Source organism: Dasypus novemcinctus, chromosome 13 (assembly GCF_030445035.2).
Source record: "Dasypus novemcinctus isolate mDasNov1 chromosome 13, mDasNov1.1.hap2, whole genome shotgun sequence".
NCBI classification, from domain to species: domain Eukaryota; kingdom Metazoa; phylum Chordata; class Mammalia; order Cingulata; family Dasypodidae; genus Dasypus; species Dasypus novemcinctus.
Window position 1 is genome coordinate 89,187,575 of NC_080685.1, and position 15,072 is coordinate 89,202,646.

Genomic DNA, 15,072 nt, shown 5'->3' on the forward strand with positions numbered 1-15,072 from the left:
AAGTAGCTAAGTCTCCCTGCATCTGAGATGGAATAGATATTGCTATTGCTGGTGTATTCTACAAATACTAATTTTAATACAGCATATATTTCTCAAGTTTACTCTGTGAACAGTGTGAACAGTGTGAACAGTGTGACTCCCCAAATTGGGTTTGGGGAATAAATTTTTAAAAGAAATAACCAATGCATTTCTTAGCTCTTTATATTGCTTAAAAATCACTGTCATATTATTTGATCTCGGCATCTTGATTACATAGGCATTAGTGTTATCTTCCTCTAAACAGAAATTAAGCAAGTTCTCATTCTGCCAGTTTCTCTAAGTGATGTACCCTCTAAACGAGTTCCTTCAGCTGGTCTATAAAATGGGAAGTCTAATTAAATGATTTCTGCCAGGCCACAAGTCATAATGACATAATAGTGAGACAGGGTAGACTTTGGGGTCAGACACCCTCACAAATCACTACTCCCCTCACTTACTAGTTGTTACCCAGGGAAACATATGTAACATCTATCATTGACTGAGACTTCAATGTATATACATACAAACTATTACTTCATCGAATCCTCACCAGAACCCCATGAAGGAGGTACTATTATTTTACCTCCATTTTACAAAAGACTGTCTTTGGGGAGCGGATGTGGTTCAAGCAATTGAGCATCCACTTCCCACATGGGAGGGTCAGGGTTCATCCAGGTGTCGCCTAAAAACCAGCGACAAGTAAAACAAAAGAAAACCCAACTCAGGGGAGCCAACGTGGCTCAGTAGTTGACCGCCGGCTTCCACCACAAAGGCGGTCTGGTGTTCAATCCCCGGTACCAAAAAATATACATAAATATACATATATACACATCGGCGAGGCTAAGTAACTTATTCTTTTGTCACACAACTAGCGAGCCAGATTCGAGTCCAGCAATCGGATTTCAGCGCCTTCACGCTAGACCACCATACAATAAAACTCCTTGCAAAGTTGATGCAAGAATTGAATCCGTTTTTGGAGCAAACCACAGCGCCTGGCTTTTGCGTTCAGAATGCCTGGTGCTAAGAGTCCTGGAGTTTGTTTGGGCTTCTTGCCGCCCTACCTTCTCTCCTACAACGCTACCCTCAATGTTAAATTCCAGGAAACTAGGCCTCAGAAAAAACACCAAGTTAATCAATTTTACGGACAAGATTAGCAGTCGGGAGATGGTGGTTCATAAAGCACAATCAGAAAATGGAAACGCGCTGGCGCCTGCGCCTTGGCCGCCTCCACAACACGGCCGCAGCACCGCCGAAGTCCCTCGGCACTTCCGGCTGTCTCCCTCCAGGTGGCGCCATAGGCTCTACCCAGGTTCCAAAATGCGGTTGCCTGGGTTAGGCTTCCCCCGAATGCTGCAGAGCACAGAGAAAGCGACCCCGCAGCTAGAGAGGCACTTCCTAGGCACCGCCCAGATCGTCGCGTAGGCAGCATACACTTCCGCTTCCGGTTTTTAATTCCGGAAGTTGCTTTCTGAGGTGCTGTGCTGGTTCGTGTGGTCTTTGTGAACTTCCACCATGGCTTACCGTGGCCAGGGCCAAAAAGTGCAGAAGGTGATGGTGCAGCCCATCGTATCCTACGCGGAATGTCAGGACTAGAAGGTTCAGACCAGGGATCGGGGCGAAAGAGCAAGTAGAAAGCGGTTCAGAGGGAGCAGAGTGCGGCTCTACATCCCATCAGCCCCCGGGGCTATCGAGACTGGGAGAAAGCGCGGGTAGTTGAAGAACCGGTGGGAGGTGGGAAATGCAGGAATGCGAGAGGTGAGCGGAGGGAAGACAATTTATTAAATTGCGAGTTACGGTTTGGGGAAGGAGGAAAATTTTAGCGCCAAGGAAACCCCTGGAGAGTAAGGGAATCGGAACAGATTCCTTCAGGATCTTTAGGAACCCTTGTTGACTGCCTTTTTTCGGGCACTCTTCGTCGCGTAGATACCAGGCCTCGCTTTCAGAAAACCAAAAAAAAAAAAAAAAAAAAAAGTGAGGTGGGGGTGGGAGCGGCCAGTTTCGGGAAGCAGAGCCTCTGCTATTCGTGTATTTTTTTTCTTAACCACTGTGGTGCAGAACCTCATCTTCAGATATTTGCAAAATGTACGTAAGTTATTTGTTGCTTTATTATGGTATTTTAAGTTGAGTGACTTTATTTAGCTGTTCCTGTCAACGTGCCCAATCTGATGTGTTACTAAAGTTAAAAAAAAATAGATGAAAGTTGGGGTTGTTGGGAATGAGGGGAAAGGATCGCAAGGAAAGCTCTAATGTGATAAAATGGCATGTATTGCTGCCATCTCCAAGCATGCAAAGAATTGTACTGTCTTTACTAATTTTAAAGCTATTTATTAGCAGACATAGCAATGGTATGTGGACATTGGTTCTTTTATTGTGATTTTGGCCAGATCATTGGCTCCTTCCTCCCTGTCCCCAATGGTTATATTGCTTGGAAGAAAAACCCAACCAATTTAAGCCTTGTCACAAGGTTGTGTGTTTGGTGCCTGTGGGAAAGCTTAAATATAAAAAAGACACTAGAAGGGAAGAAAAGTAATATAAAAAAGACACTGAAAAGGGGGAAGAGGAGAGGTAGATTCAGAGAATTTAGTAGCAGACTGCTTTCTTTGAGTTGGCAGGTCAGGGTGTTTTTAAGTTATGACTGAAAGAAAATAATTCCTGTTGCTTTGGCAAAGTTTAGTGTGTGATAGGCAACACAATTGTAAAATGGAGTAAATAAAAGCCATTGTAATCTCTAATCACCGGAATTAATGATCCCTCCCTGATTATTAGATGTGTGACGTGGAACATTCAGAACCTAGAGGAACCTCTGATTTGAGGCTAGGTTTTGCTTTAGAAGATAAAGAAGAAGCCCTTAGTCTTGATCTTTGAAAACTAACTGATTCGCCCTTAGTTGTCACCAGTTTTCACTCTAAATATTTTAGGACTAGAAGCAGTAAGAAATCTGATCAAGTCCCAAGGTAATAGAAAAATTATCAGCTGGGACAGGCTCAGTATAGCATTTTTTAAATGAAAAGGTTTCTTGGCAAATAACCAACCTTCATTCTTAGGTTCAGGTTTTATGGTTAAAACTGCTTCTGTTTGTCAGAAAGTTTTTAGGAGATATGTTTCTCTTCTTTTCAACCAGGGTGATTCAATTTTGTTTACTTATTTTAACATTTCTATCTTTATGATTATTTCAGAGATCCCGGATTCAGGTGTGGCTCTATGAGCAAGTAAATATGCGGATAGAAGGGTGTATTATTGTGAGTACCCAGGATATTTTATTTTAAAGCAGTTTGTTCATAGAAAAAGATTCATAGAACAAAGCCAGCAGAGGTGTATACAAGAAGTCAGTTTTAAATTATTTAAATAACAATATTAGTATATGCGGAAGGAGACAGAAAAGATAAAACATAACAATAGAGGGTGAGATTAATAGAGTATTAGTTCTGGATTGAGTGATAACTGAGTAGGGCTAGCTGGATTAAATAAGATTTCCAGAATGGGAGGATACCCTGAATAGTATACAGATAAAACATGACTGAAAGTACTGTCTCAGGGCCCTTTGGTATTCTGTTTGGTATTCCATCTTAGAATCCATCAGTACTCTCTTCCCCATTTAGCAGTTAGAAAACAAGTGTGGTTAGTAGTAAATCATGTTTTGTGTGAAACATGGGTAGAGTAGTGGCAATAGAAGCTAACTGATAAATAGTCACACCTATTTTATATTGGACAGGTTAGAAAAGATAGGGAAAATGTATCCTTGGCATAGTTTATGAAATATTAAGTCCAAAGGATTTGAGAAGTAATTTAAAATATATTCTGGCTTTTTTTGTTATTTAAAAAGACTTAGGGTGGGAGGCAGTGCCTCCATTTGCCTTGTTTCAGCTGAAAGGTTGTTAGTGGGGTGAATTTCTGAAGTTCGTTGACATTCTAGATAGGTATATCTGTTTTGGAATGGTTTGGATATATCTCGATGATGACAATGAATTGGCTTATCTTCTAGGGTTTTGATGAGTACATGAACCTCGTATTAGATGATGCAGAAGAAATTCATTCTAAAACAAAGTCAAGAAAACAACTGGGTAAGAATATAGATGGTCTTAAAGAATCCCAGAAGTTTTTATTCACTTGCAGAATTGAATGATCTGCAGCTCAGTTCATGTTTAAATTTAGTTTGCATTTCAGAAATTATTGTTTGGGGCAGTGGTAGGTCTTTAGGTCTTACCCTACTCCATTCTGTTTCTGTCAGTCCATCCAAACAACTTTCACTAAGGTCACCGTGTTAAATCTATAGTCATATTAGTCCTTATTTTACTTAAGAGTGATAAGCAGCATTTGATATTGTTGGGGGTGGAGGGGAATGACACACCATTTTTCAGAAAGGCCCTGCATGATTTGGCAGTTACCTCCCTCTTGAAGCTTACATTGTATCACTCTCTGCTTCTTTTTTTTTTTTTTTTTTTTTTCCTGCTTCATTTTTTGAGCTTCAGTCACACTTGGCTTTCTTTCATTTTTGAGTCTGCAAATCTGTCCCACCATAAACCTTTGTGTATTATATGCTGATTCCTATATGTAAGTCAGATATCACTTCATCTAAGCTCAGGCTTTGGTGATGGTTTGCTAGAGTAGGGGGCTATGATATGTTCTTTGAATTTATAGTAAAGCATTTATTAGTAGGGTTATTTTATTATAATAGCCTTCCATTATACATAAGTGCATGCACGGATCATGTCTTTTTTGCTCCTAGTGTACTCTGCTAATTGCTCAGTACCTAATTCAATTCCTGACACAGTGGAAAATCGAAAATATTTGTCAACAGTGAACAGTTGATGCAGTTTCTTAACCCAGTGAACAGTCTTTAGGATACATGGCTTCACCAAGACGAACTGAATAATACCTCATTGATTTGAGGTTTATTCAGGTATTTTGTCTTTTCTTTATTTCTTTAAAGACCACAGGTAGATTTCAGGTGACTTTTCCAGACCCTGAGGACTCTCTTGAGCCTCTATTAGAAATATGGAAATTAGATTTTGAGAAGTGGTATGCTATTTCACTGTGCTTCTTCCTTCTTTTCTTATGAAAGTCTTGACTTTTCAAATTTAAAGATGCTTTGCCTTGAAGGGCAAGTTAGCCTTATTAAGATTATATTATTTATAAATTATTTGAAAAATGTTGAATTCCATCCTCTGGAATAGATTAATATACTGCTTTACCTATGGAAGCCTGGAAAAGTGAAGCAATTTAAACACTGTCAGAGTTTATTAGCATTTCCCAAGCTGTTTTGCTGAACTCTAGCAGTACTCAAGAGATTTATAGGGATTCTCTGGGGGGCGGGTAGGTGATCGGTGTTCAAGTAAGTTTAGGAAATGTTGGGTAAAGCTTAAACAAGCTAGTTTATTACAGGATGGGCCGTTATAACATTTAACAGCTCTAAGAGTAGGGTTATATAGTATGCTTGCTGCATTTCCTGAATTGTTTGACATGCAACCTGTTTCTATACTTTCACAAATACAAAAAGTTAGGAAATGCTGGCATAACTTCTTGGGTTGACTTAGCCTGAGTGTACTTTTCATAAAATAACATTCATGTACCTTCCTGAGGTCATTGTTGAAAAAGTGTTATAGAGCCTAACAGCTTTTAAGTATACAGACACTTGAAATGTTCACATACCTTTATAAGAAAGCATTTTCAAAATATTTTTCAAATAGGATGTGAAATTCTGAGGTTAAAAATTTGTGTGTGTGTGGCTTTTAATAGTTTCTTTTTTCTGTGTGTTGCAGGTCGGATCATGCTAAAAGGAGATAATATTACTCTGCTACAAAGTGTTTCCAACTAGAAATGGAGTGACAAGTTGTTGAGAAATGAATACATTTTTTTAGGTGTCAGTTGTTAGAAGTATAGTTCTAAAACAATTGTTCAAATTTTTTTTTATTACCGTTATATTATTATCATACCACAATAAATGCTTTGGGGTTGTTTTTATTGAAAAGTTTACATTGTTTTTATATCCACTGATCGAGACCCTGGTAGGCACAGTGACACCATTAGTTGCTGTATTTATTTTAACGCTATTAAAAGGTGGCAGTTTCCCTGGACATTTGCTAGTCTCTGAGCACAGACCTGTAGGGTTCCCTCCCCTCCCCCCAATATTTATCTATCTGTCTGTCTGTCCATCCATCCATCCCCCGCTCCTCTTTGTCTGTTCTCTCTGTCCATTTGCTGTGTACTCTTCTGTGTGTCTGCTTATCTTCTCTTTAGGCGGCCCTGGGAAATGATCCTGGGACCTTCTGGAGTGGGAGAGGTGCTCAGTCTCTTGCACCACCTCAGCTCCCTGGTCTGCTGTGTCTCATTGTCTCCTCTGTGTCTCTTTTTGTTGAATCATCTTGCTGCACCAGCTCTGTGTCGGCCAGCTTGCCATCACCAGGAGGCCCCAGAAATTGAACCCTAGACCTTCCATATGGTAGACAGGAGCACAATCGCTTGAGCCACATCTGCTTCCCCTGTAGATTCTTAAGGCAAGGTTTAGGAATTCTCTTTGACAGGTAAGCTTTCAGTTTTGGACTTGGGAGAAGAGAGAGGGATCACAAAATAAACAAGAGTTATTGCACTAATTATATGTGTCTTCATCACATTCTGGATACTGAAACACTAAGGTTTTAATTAACATGTTGGGGACATATTAATAGCTTCAGTATTTACTCAGCATTCTCATACTCTTATAAGGTCCTTATGAATTCTTTTATCACCAAGATCAAAAGGTAAAAAGTATTTGAGAATAGGCAAAGAATGAAATGTCTTAAAAAGTACATTAAAAATGAGCTCTGAGAGAGATTATGAGCCTAGTCTGAAAAACACAAGGCAGAATAATAGGCGGAATAATAGTATGCTTGAATAAATGATTGTCTTTTTTTCCTGTCTTGAGAATTTTGTTTTCTCCCCTAGTAATTGCATATTTCCTAGTTGAATTCTTAAACAGAATAAATTTCCCTTCTCAATATGTCTGGATGCTTCTATTTAAATTTCTGTTAAACAAATGGTTATTGAGCATCTGCTCTTTGCTTAGGCACAGAGGATGGGGATACAAAAGTAAATACAATAAGACAGACTGGTAGCAAGTAGTTTCAATACCGTGTGCTAAGTGATATTTATTTAAAGATTTATTTTTTTATTTCTCTCCCCTTCCCCCCCCCCAGTTGTCCTCTGTGTCCATTTTGCTGCATGTTCTTTGTCCACTTCTGTTGTCAGCAGCACAGGAATCTGTGTCTCTTTTTGTTGAGTCATCTTGCTGCATCAATTCTGTATGTGCGGCGCCATTCCTGGGCAGGCTGAACTTTATTTTGCACTGGGCGGCTCTCCTTACAGGGCACACTCCTTGCGCGTGGGGCTCCCCTAAGCGGGGGACACCCCCATGTGGCACAGCACTCCTTCGCATATCAGCACTGTGCATGGGCCAGCTCCACACGGGTCAAGGAGGCCCGGGGTTTGAACCGTGTACCTCCCATGTGGTAGATGGACGCCCTAACCACTGGGCCAAGTCCACTCCCTGTAAGTGATATTTAAACGGCATCTTGAAAGATGATTCAAGACCTAGCTTAAATTAGCTAGTAAGGCAGTATTGTTATGGATGGGTTAAGGAAGTAGCACTTGAAAGTCTTAATTCCTGCTTTACCAGGTGCCAATCAGAGAGAAATATTCTTTGAACTGAGTAAAAGGAAATTCCTAAAATAGAGGAGATTTGTAGGTGAGTTTGACTTGTAGAAGTCAATCCAACTTTTACCATTTTGGTCATATTTTGAAATAAAGACAGTTTTAGATCTTTTAATATATTTGAGTTTGAAATATGTTGAATGAATCACTTTACAGCATGCACAGAAAGCACTGGGCAGCAGAGGGAGTTTCAGCCCTGAGACTGCCTCAGCCCTTTGGTGAAAAGATTGGCGCTGTTTTAGAACAGCAAAGACTTCCCTGTAGTTTTCTTGGCACCAAAATAGCTGGGAAGAAGGATAAAAGCTGGAGCAGTATAATCCCTAAGAAAACCTGCTGGCTGCTTTTTCAATTTCCCTGTATGGCCTCTGACCTGGCTGCCCTGTGTAAGCAGAGCTGTGCCTGCTGTGGCTTATTCTGAATGGATCAAGACATGGAAGGTTCTATTTTTGGCAGAGCAAATGATGATAGTGAGAAATAAGGTACAGTGAACTCTTAGAATTGAGCTCTGTATTTAGAAATCTCTGCTTGCTTTTCTGCTTTACTGGAGCCTGTGGTGTTTGCTTTTTAAGTTGTACTTTTCCATAATCTGTAGATCTTTTCTTCCAACCAGATTTTGTATTATAGGAGCTGTTGCTCTATTTCATTAAAGTCACTAAAACATGCTGCTGGGAAGTTGCTGTTAACTGCCAGCCCTTGGTATGTGAGCAATTATTTTTGTAGAATGGCTCTTGGTTTCTGAGTGGGTCTTGTTAACCACCCTTATAACATTCCTGGAGCAGGGGTAGGAGGGGTAGAGAAATAAGCTCTGAAAGAAAAGTAAGTGGGCCTGGTTTTCTATTAGTATGCAGTAGGTAGGGAGAAAGAAGAATAAGAATAGTTTGAAAACCCTGTGATTTTGTGTTTCAGGTACCAGCTCTTGTCATTGTATCACATTTGTCAAAAAAGTTTTGTATTTAGGGAGTAGATCTGAGTTTAATTTGGATTAAAGCCTTTTGAGCCAGGAGGTATCATGGCATCAATGGAATTTTTAAAAACTCAATGAAAAAAACGAGTGCATTTATTGATGAAAATGTGGACTACAGAAGGATATAAAGTAGAAAACAAATGTTGTTCTTTTCCCACTGCTGTTCTTCAGAGGTAACCACTCTTAGGAAAGAATTAATGTATAGGTATAGTTTGGTTATTTTGGTATTTTTACTTGTCTATGCACACATATTGTCTTTAACTTGACTCTTTAACAACAAAATTTGGATATTTCCCACATTAAACAGATGTGGTCTGTTGTGCAATTCTCAATTTAAGTAATCACTCCCCAGTTGATGGGTATTTTAGGTGGTTCCAATTTTTTTCTTTTAAAAAGTTTTGTAACGTTTTTATTTCTGGTTTGTGTGTGTATGTGTATGCAGTTACATATTTCTGTAAGTTGAGTTAGATGTGGAATTGCTAGATGAAAGAATTTGCACATTTTAAAAAATTCTATAGTTATTCTAAATTTCCCTCCAAAGCACTTAAGAGAAAATTCTTTCCCTTATACCAGCCAACCATCAGGCAGCACTTTAAATGAAACTCACAGGGTTGTTGCAAGGCTAGTATGAAGTAATAACCACCAATATCCTTAGGATGGCTGAGTAGAAAAATGGGGGAAAACCTGCTTTTTGGTGACTTTTGAGCCAAAAAATTATCCATGTGGAACTACCCTTCCATCAAACTTGGTATGTGAAATAAGTTTCCCTACTTAGGCCTGTTGGAGTTGGGTGCCTGTTTAATACAGACCATAAAGAATTGTAATTGTTCCAGAACAGGGACCTCCTATCTTCAGCCTGGAAGGGAATTGGGTGTTTGGTTAAGAACTGTTAAATGCCAATTGAAGTAGTAATCTTGGGCTAGATGGGGGAATACAAATGAAGTCATGTGACTGATTTTCCTTATCTGGTAGCTGAAGTATACAAGGAACCAGGGGACTTGGTTTTAACTCCTGGAGAACTGGTCCTCATTCCCAGGGGTATCTTTCTCAATAAATAGTAAATTTAACTCCCTTCCCTAGTTAAGAAAATAATTCCTGAGAAAGATGATCTTGGATCATCATTTCATGTCCATAGAAACTACTGTCTCTGGAGTATTAACAGATTAGTTTGTCCCCAGGGCCATCCTGAGATGAGAGATGTTTTGTTGTGCAGGGAAGAATAAACAAATGAATGCCTCTTGCTGATGGATTGCATTGCTAAACCAGAGATACGGTAGGAGAGGTGGTGAGTGATTATTATTTCTAGAAAAGCAGTCTGGTTTGTATCCTATACTTGATAAGGAGCTCAGTTTGGGAGGTTGTTATATTTTTCATCAATGTCAGTTCTACTGGATGTTAATATGTTAGACACAGTAAAGAATGTAAAATTTAGTTTTTGTTTTTGGATGCCTCAAATGCTTAAGAATTATTTGTCTACAAACAAGGATAATTTGTGGTTTAAAATTTTTTTCTGTGAATGTGTGTGGGGAAAGGTAAACTCAAACTTTTATTTCACACAAAGCAAGACAGATTTTTAAAACTTAGTTTAACATGTTTAATCTCAAACTTATAGGAAACAGCATAAAAGGTAACATTAAAAGCACGTACTTGCGTATAGGACAGTTTTGAAAAGTACAATGAATGGATGGAATCTACTGTATAATAAAAGTGCTACAAACACCATTTAGTTGCTGTCAGTAAGAAATTTACTTCTTTTTTAAAAAAACTAAATGTTGGCATTGTCCAGAAAAATTTAATAGGTTTATTTATAATTTTTATAAAGTTGAACTGTCGAAACTTGTTCACTGAAACATTTTTTTTTTTAAAGATTATTTTATTTATTTATCTCCCCTTCCCCCCAGTAGTCTGCTCTCTCTGTCATTTGCTGTGTGTTCTGCATCCGCTTGCATTATCCGGTGGCACTGGGAAACTGCATCTCTTTTTTGTTGCATCATCTTGCTGCGTCAGCTCTCCATGTGTGCAGTGCCACTCCCAGGTGGGCTGTGCTTTTTTCACACGAGGTGGCTGTCCTTATGGGGCATGCTCCTTGCGTGTGGGGCACCCCTACACGGGGGAGCCTCTGCATGGCACGGCACTCCTTGCGTGCGGCAGCACTGTGCGTGGGCCAGCTCGCCACACAGGTCAGACGGATGCTCCATCAGTTGAGCCATGTCTGCTTCCCAAAACATTTTGACTTACATCAATGCTCAGTCTCTACATTTATATTTAAAAACCACATAAGTGAAAATAGAAAAATTACCAATACCTGATTTCTATCTGTGTATTTCCATTCGCTATCATACTTAGGTACCTTTTGACCCCATGGAAGAAAATACTTAATGTTTGAAACTGCCAGTAACAGGAAGAAGGTAAAAAATTTTTTTGAGAAAAATGTTTCCCATCATGGTGGATTCTTTTGCACATTCTCCATTATATAGCACACTAGCTGGATATCTTGGCATAATTGCCATGGATAGCAAACAGGTTGATGTCTTCAAAAAAGGGCAGCCAGATGGGCCTCACTTGCCTCCTGCAAAGCACTAATAGTTGTGTTCTGGAAACATTTGTTTTGAAGTTTTGAGTAATTCCATGCACGTACCAGGTGCAGGAAGGGAAGTTTGTGAATCAGAAGTTCAGTGAACTTCTGACAATGTCCAGTTTCACAGTGCCACAATACCAGTAATGAAGTTTTGTGGGTTTTTTTCCTCTCCTCGCCCCGCCCCTCAGTTGTCTGCTCTCTCTGTGTTCTGTGTCCGTTTGTATTCTTGTCAGCGGCGCCTGGAATCTGTCTTGTTGAGTCATCTTACTGCATCAGCTCTCTGTGTGTGCGGTGCCATTCCTGGGCAGGCTGCACTTCTTTTTTCACACGGGGCGGCTCTCCTTACAGGGCACACTCCTTGCGCATGGGGCTCCCCTACGCGGGGGACACTCCTGTGTGTCAGGGCACTCCTTGCGTGCATCAGCACTGCACGTGGGCCAGCTCCACATGGGTCAAGGAGGCCCAGGGTTTGAACCGCAGACCTCCCGTGTGGTAAGTGGACGCCCTATCCATTGGGCTGAATCCACTTCCCAGTAATGAAGTTTCTTCACCCCTCCAAGAGGGGTCATGATATAATACTTTTGAGATTCACATTGTTGTTTATCAATAGTTCATTCCTCTTTATTGCTGAATACTATTGTGTTATATGGATATATAAGAATTTGTTTATCCATTAACTATTGATGGACATTTGGGTTTCCAATTTTTGTCAATTTTGCATAAACTGCTGTAAATACCATATGCAGGCCTTTTGAGGGGACATGTTTGCACTTCCTTGAATAAGTATCTAGGAATGAGCTAGATCAAATGAGGTGTGTATGTTTAAATGAGACTGTCAGGCTGTTTTAAAGGTGACTTTACAATTTTTGCATTACTACCATCAATGTATGAGAGTTCCAATTGCTCTGTATCTTCACCAGCACTAGGAATTGTCAAATTTTTTGTTTTTAATTTTTTTCCATTCTCATATAGATGTGTAGTGCTATCCTGTGGTTTTAATTTGTATTTGTCTAATGCCTAACAATTTTGTGGGCTTTTCTTGTACTCAGTTGACATATATATCTCTTTGGTGAAGCATCTCCTCAAATGTTTTGTCCATTTCTTAAATTGTGTTCTTGCCTCTGTGTGTGTGTGTGTTTTGATGTTATAATAAGTGGTTCTCTTTCTAATTTTGATTTCCAATTATTTATTTTTAGTATATAGAAATACAGCAGTTTTATAATTGACCTTGTTTGTATCCTATGACTGTTAAACTGAGTTATTAATTTGAGTAGCTTTTTTGGGGCGATTTTTTGGGATTTTCTGTGTAGATGATCATGTCTGCAGATATAAGAATCAGTTTTATTTTTTCTCCAAATGTAAACCTTTCCTTTTTTCCCCCTTATTACAATGCTAGGACCACTCTACTGTCAATAGTAGGAGGAGACATCTTTGTTTTGTTCTTCTTTTTTGGGAGAAAATATACCATTAAGAATGATACAGGGAAATGGATGTGGCTCGACCAATTGGGCTCCCATCTGCCATTGGAGGCCCAGGGTTCGATGCTCAGGGCCTCCTGGTGAGGGCAAGCTGGCCCACGTGGAATGTCGGCCCTGCACAGAAGTACGGCTCCGTGCAGGAGTGCCGCTCTGCATGGGAATGTCGCCCAGCGTGGGAAAGGCACCCTGCGCAAGAGTGCGGACCAACACAGAGAGCTGGCGCACAAGATGATGCAACAGGAGACACGGAGGAGAGAAAATGAGAAGACGTGGCAGAACAGGGAGATGGGGATGGCACAAGAGTATAACTGCCACTCTCCCACTCTAGAGGTCCCAGGATTGGTTCCCAGAGCTGCCTGATGAGAATTTACAAGCAGACGCAGAAGAACACATAGTGAATGGACACAGAAAGACAATTGGGGGAACAGGGTGGGGAGGGAAATAAATAAAAAATATTAAAAAAAAAAAGTGATAACAGTTGTAGGATTTTCATAGATTCCCCTTTATCAGGTTGAGGAAGTACCCTAGTTATCTAGTTTGTTTAGAGCTTTTATCATTAATGTAGTTAAATTTTGTCACTTTTTTCTGTTCTATTGAGATGATATGGTTTTAGCCTATGATAAGGTAATCACAACTGATTTTCAATGTTCAATTAACCTTACATTTCTGAGATAAATACCAGGTGGTTATGGTGTATGTTTTAGTTTGTTAAAGGCTGCCAAGACAATATACCAGAAATGGGTTGGTTTTTACAATGGGGATTTATTAATTTAAAAGCTTACAGTTCCAAGGCTGAGAAAAATGTCCAAGGCATCATCACGAGATGCTTTCTCACTGAGCTGCAGATGGGAGCAATCAGGCACATGTAGGGCACAGTGGTGGCATCTGCTGGTCTCCACCATCTCTTTCAGGCTCTGTTGCTTTTAGTTTCTGGCTGCCTCTGACTTTCTCTCTGCTCCTGTGGCCTTCTGTCTCCTGGGTTCTGTTGATTTCAGCTTCTGGCTTCCAGGGCTTCCTCTCAGCTTCTAGTTTTTCTCTGTATTTCTCCCATTTAAGGACTCCAGTAAGAGAATTATAACCCACCCTGGGTCATGCATTCTAATCAAAAGCCCTAAACTGAAGTGATTTAATCAAAAGGTCCCATGTACAACAGGTTTACAGGCACAGATATGGATTAGCTTTTATCTCCTGGGGTCTGCCCAACTTCAAACTGGTTACAGTATATTATCCGTTTTATATTTTGCTGAATTCAGTTTCCTTATTTGCTTAAGGAATTTTGTGTCTAAGTTCATGAGGGATACTGGTCTGTAGTCCTGTAATGTTTTTATCTTGTTTTAGTATTGGTAATAGCCTCTCTTTTTTTAAAGATTTATTTATTAATCCTCCCTCCTGCCCACCCACCCCCCCCCACCCTGTTGGTTTGTTCTCTGTCCATTGGCTATGTGTTCTATGTCTGCTTATATTCTCATTAGGTAGCTCTGGGAACTGATCCTGGGACCTTCTGGAGTGGGAGAGAGGCGATTACTCTTTTGTGCCTGTTCTGCTATGTCTTCTTGTTTTCTCTCCTCTGTGTCTCTTGTGTCATCTTGCTGTGCCAGCCCTCTACATCAGCCAGCACTCCTGTGCAGGGCGACATTCCTGCTCAGGGTGGCAGTCCCGCACAAGGCGGCATTTCCACGTGGGCCAGTACTCTGTGTGGGCTGGCTCGCCACGCAGGCCAGCTTGCCCTCACCAGGAGGCCCTGGGCATTGAATCCTGGACCTCCTATGTGGTAGATGGGAGCCCAACTGCTTGAGCCACATCCGTTTCCCGGTAATAGTCTCTTAAAATCATTTCGGAAATGTTTATCTTCTGTTTCTGTAAGAGTTTTTTAAAAATTAGTATCATCTCTTCCTCAAATGTTTGGTATTTTTCACCTGTGAAGCCATATGAAACTAGAGTTTTCTTTGATGGAAGTGTTTTTAAATCCCCATCCCCAAATTAGGAAATCTTTATGTGATTTGTCCTAAGGTATATTAAACTCAGAGCACTCTGACATATATCCAGCAGAGAAAATAGTACAAGACAATATATACTAAATAATAAGTGGCATACAAAATGCAGAGGGTGGTCTGGAGCACAGTGAAAAAGACATCATACAATAGAAATTGAAGTCCTTTATCTGTTTTCTACAATCTGGTTCCAACCTACCTTTCAGCCTTATCTCTGAGGTTTCCCCTCTAAGAGTGCTCCTCTAAAATCAATACAGGCAAGTCACTTTACCCAAGGTAACCTACCTCTTTGCGCCTTTTTTTTTTTAAACAAATCAATTTTACTGATACATGTTAGTGAAGCATATAATCCATCCA

The 15,072-nt window shown here is 40.1% G+C and overlaps 1 protein-coding gene across 3 annotated transcripts; it reads left to right on the forward strand.

Annotated features, from left to right (window-relative positions):
* The first annotated feature begins 1,445 nt into the window (after positions 1-1,445).
* SNRPE (small nuclear ribonucleoprotein polypeptide E) lies at positions 1,446-10,390 on the forward strand. 3 transcript variants are annotated; one of them, XM_004459062.4, is made up of 5 exons: positions 1,446-1,584; positions 2,074-2,100; positions 3,195-3,257; positions 4,001-4,079; positions 5,778-10,390. In XM_004459062.4, the coding sequence occupies exons 1-5, from the start codon at positions 1,531-1,533 to the stop codon at positions 5,831-5,833; spliced, it is 279 nt and encodes a 92-aa protein (XP_004459119.1). In that variant the 5' UTR covers positions 1,446-1,530; the 3' UTR covers positions 5,834-10,390. The 3 variants fall into 3 exon arrangements, with proteins under 3 accessions (XP_004459119.1, XP_004459120.1, XP_071063760.1); XM_071207659.1 differs by having other exon boundaries at positions 1,467-1,566; XM_004459063.4 differs by lacking the exon at positions 2,074-2,100 and having other exon boundaries at positions 1,450-1,566.
* Positions 10,391-15,072: the final 4,682 nt, after the last annotated feature.